This window comes from Galeopterus variegatus, unplaced genomic scaffold (genome assembly GCF_000696425.1).
Source record: "Galeopterus variegatus unplaced genomic scaffold, G_variegatus-3.0.2 Scaffold5432, whole genome shotgun sequence".
Lineage (NCBI taxonomy): Eukaryota > Metazoa > Chordata > Mammalia > Dermoptera > Cynocephalidae > Galeopterus > Galeopterus variegatus.
Window position 1 is genome coordinate 98,130 of NW_007731543.1, and position 971 is coordinate 99,100.

The 971-nt window shown below is 33.0% G+C and overlaps 1 protein-coding gene across 1 annotated transcript in view; it reads left to right on the forward strand.

Annotated features, from left to right (window-relative positions):
* NEIL3 (nei endonuclease VIII-like 3 (E. coli)) overlaps nt 1–971 on the forward strand; it is a 55,749-nt gene that overhangs the window by 42,701 nt on the left and 12,077 nt on the right. Inside the window, exon 7 of the mRNA XM_008589426.1 lies at nt 569–735. Coding sequence (XP_008587648.1) covers nt 569–735 — 167 coding nt within the window. The remainder of the gene's footprint in view (nt 1–568; nt 736–971) is intronic.

Below are 971 nucleotides of genomic sequence, written 5' to 3' on the forward strand. Positions count from 1 at the left end.
GGGGAAAGACATCCAAACTCTATCAGCAAATAGCACAAGGGTATCTTTTTTCGTCATTATAGATGAACTAATTGATATAATGCTTAGCAGATACTATAGAGAAATTCTAGAGTTTCTAGAGGCTTTTTTCCAAGACATATGAAGTAAATGTGAAATGCTCTCTGTTTACTTTCATTCCTCTAATTTCTGCATAGTTCTTTTCTTCCTGATTTGGTTAAATGAAGACATTTTAGTTTTGCTTTGAAAAAGTACCACTTATTTAAAATATTATTTGAGAAATACTTCCTCTTGGTTATGTTAAATATTCTTAATTGGTTTTTTAAAAAGCACACAATTCTTTGATTCTAATAAAACCTTTTATTTGTTATTTCTGACTTGATCAGCCATCAGCAGGGCCCAAGTGAATACATTTTACCCTAAGATACAGTTACAACTTCTAAGCCATAATACAGGTAGCATTGGGGTATGGTCCTATAATAGTCCTATATAGTTTCTAAAATACCCAGAATGTGTATAAGCAAGATAATGATAATAATCTTAATGATTAATTTTTAAAATTATTTTTTAGCAAGCTGCCAACTAGAAATACTTTAATCAATTGGATGTCTAGCAGGGGAGATCTTATGGATTCTGTGGCTCGGAAATCTGAAGAGCAGTGGACCTGTGTGGTCTGTACTCTGATAAATAAGCCCTCTTCTCAGGCATGTGATGCTTGCTTAACCTCAAGGCCTATTGGTAAGACTGAATTTTGATGTGGAGTTTGTTACATTTTTAAGAGGGTTAACTATACAAAGTCAGGTATATGTCTTGCTCCATCTTGATATTTCATAACTAAGTAAAAGGCTTTCTTCTCAGAGATTTAAAGGAATTGCCAGCCTTTGCATGTAAACCATCCTAATATTCTGTTGAGTTTTTTTTTTTTTAAACAGGGAGGGAAAACATGCTTTTGCTAAAACAGTATGTGTCTTTGT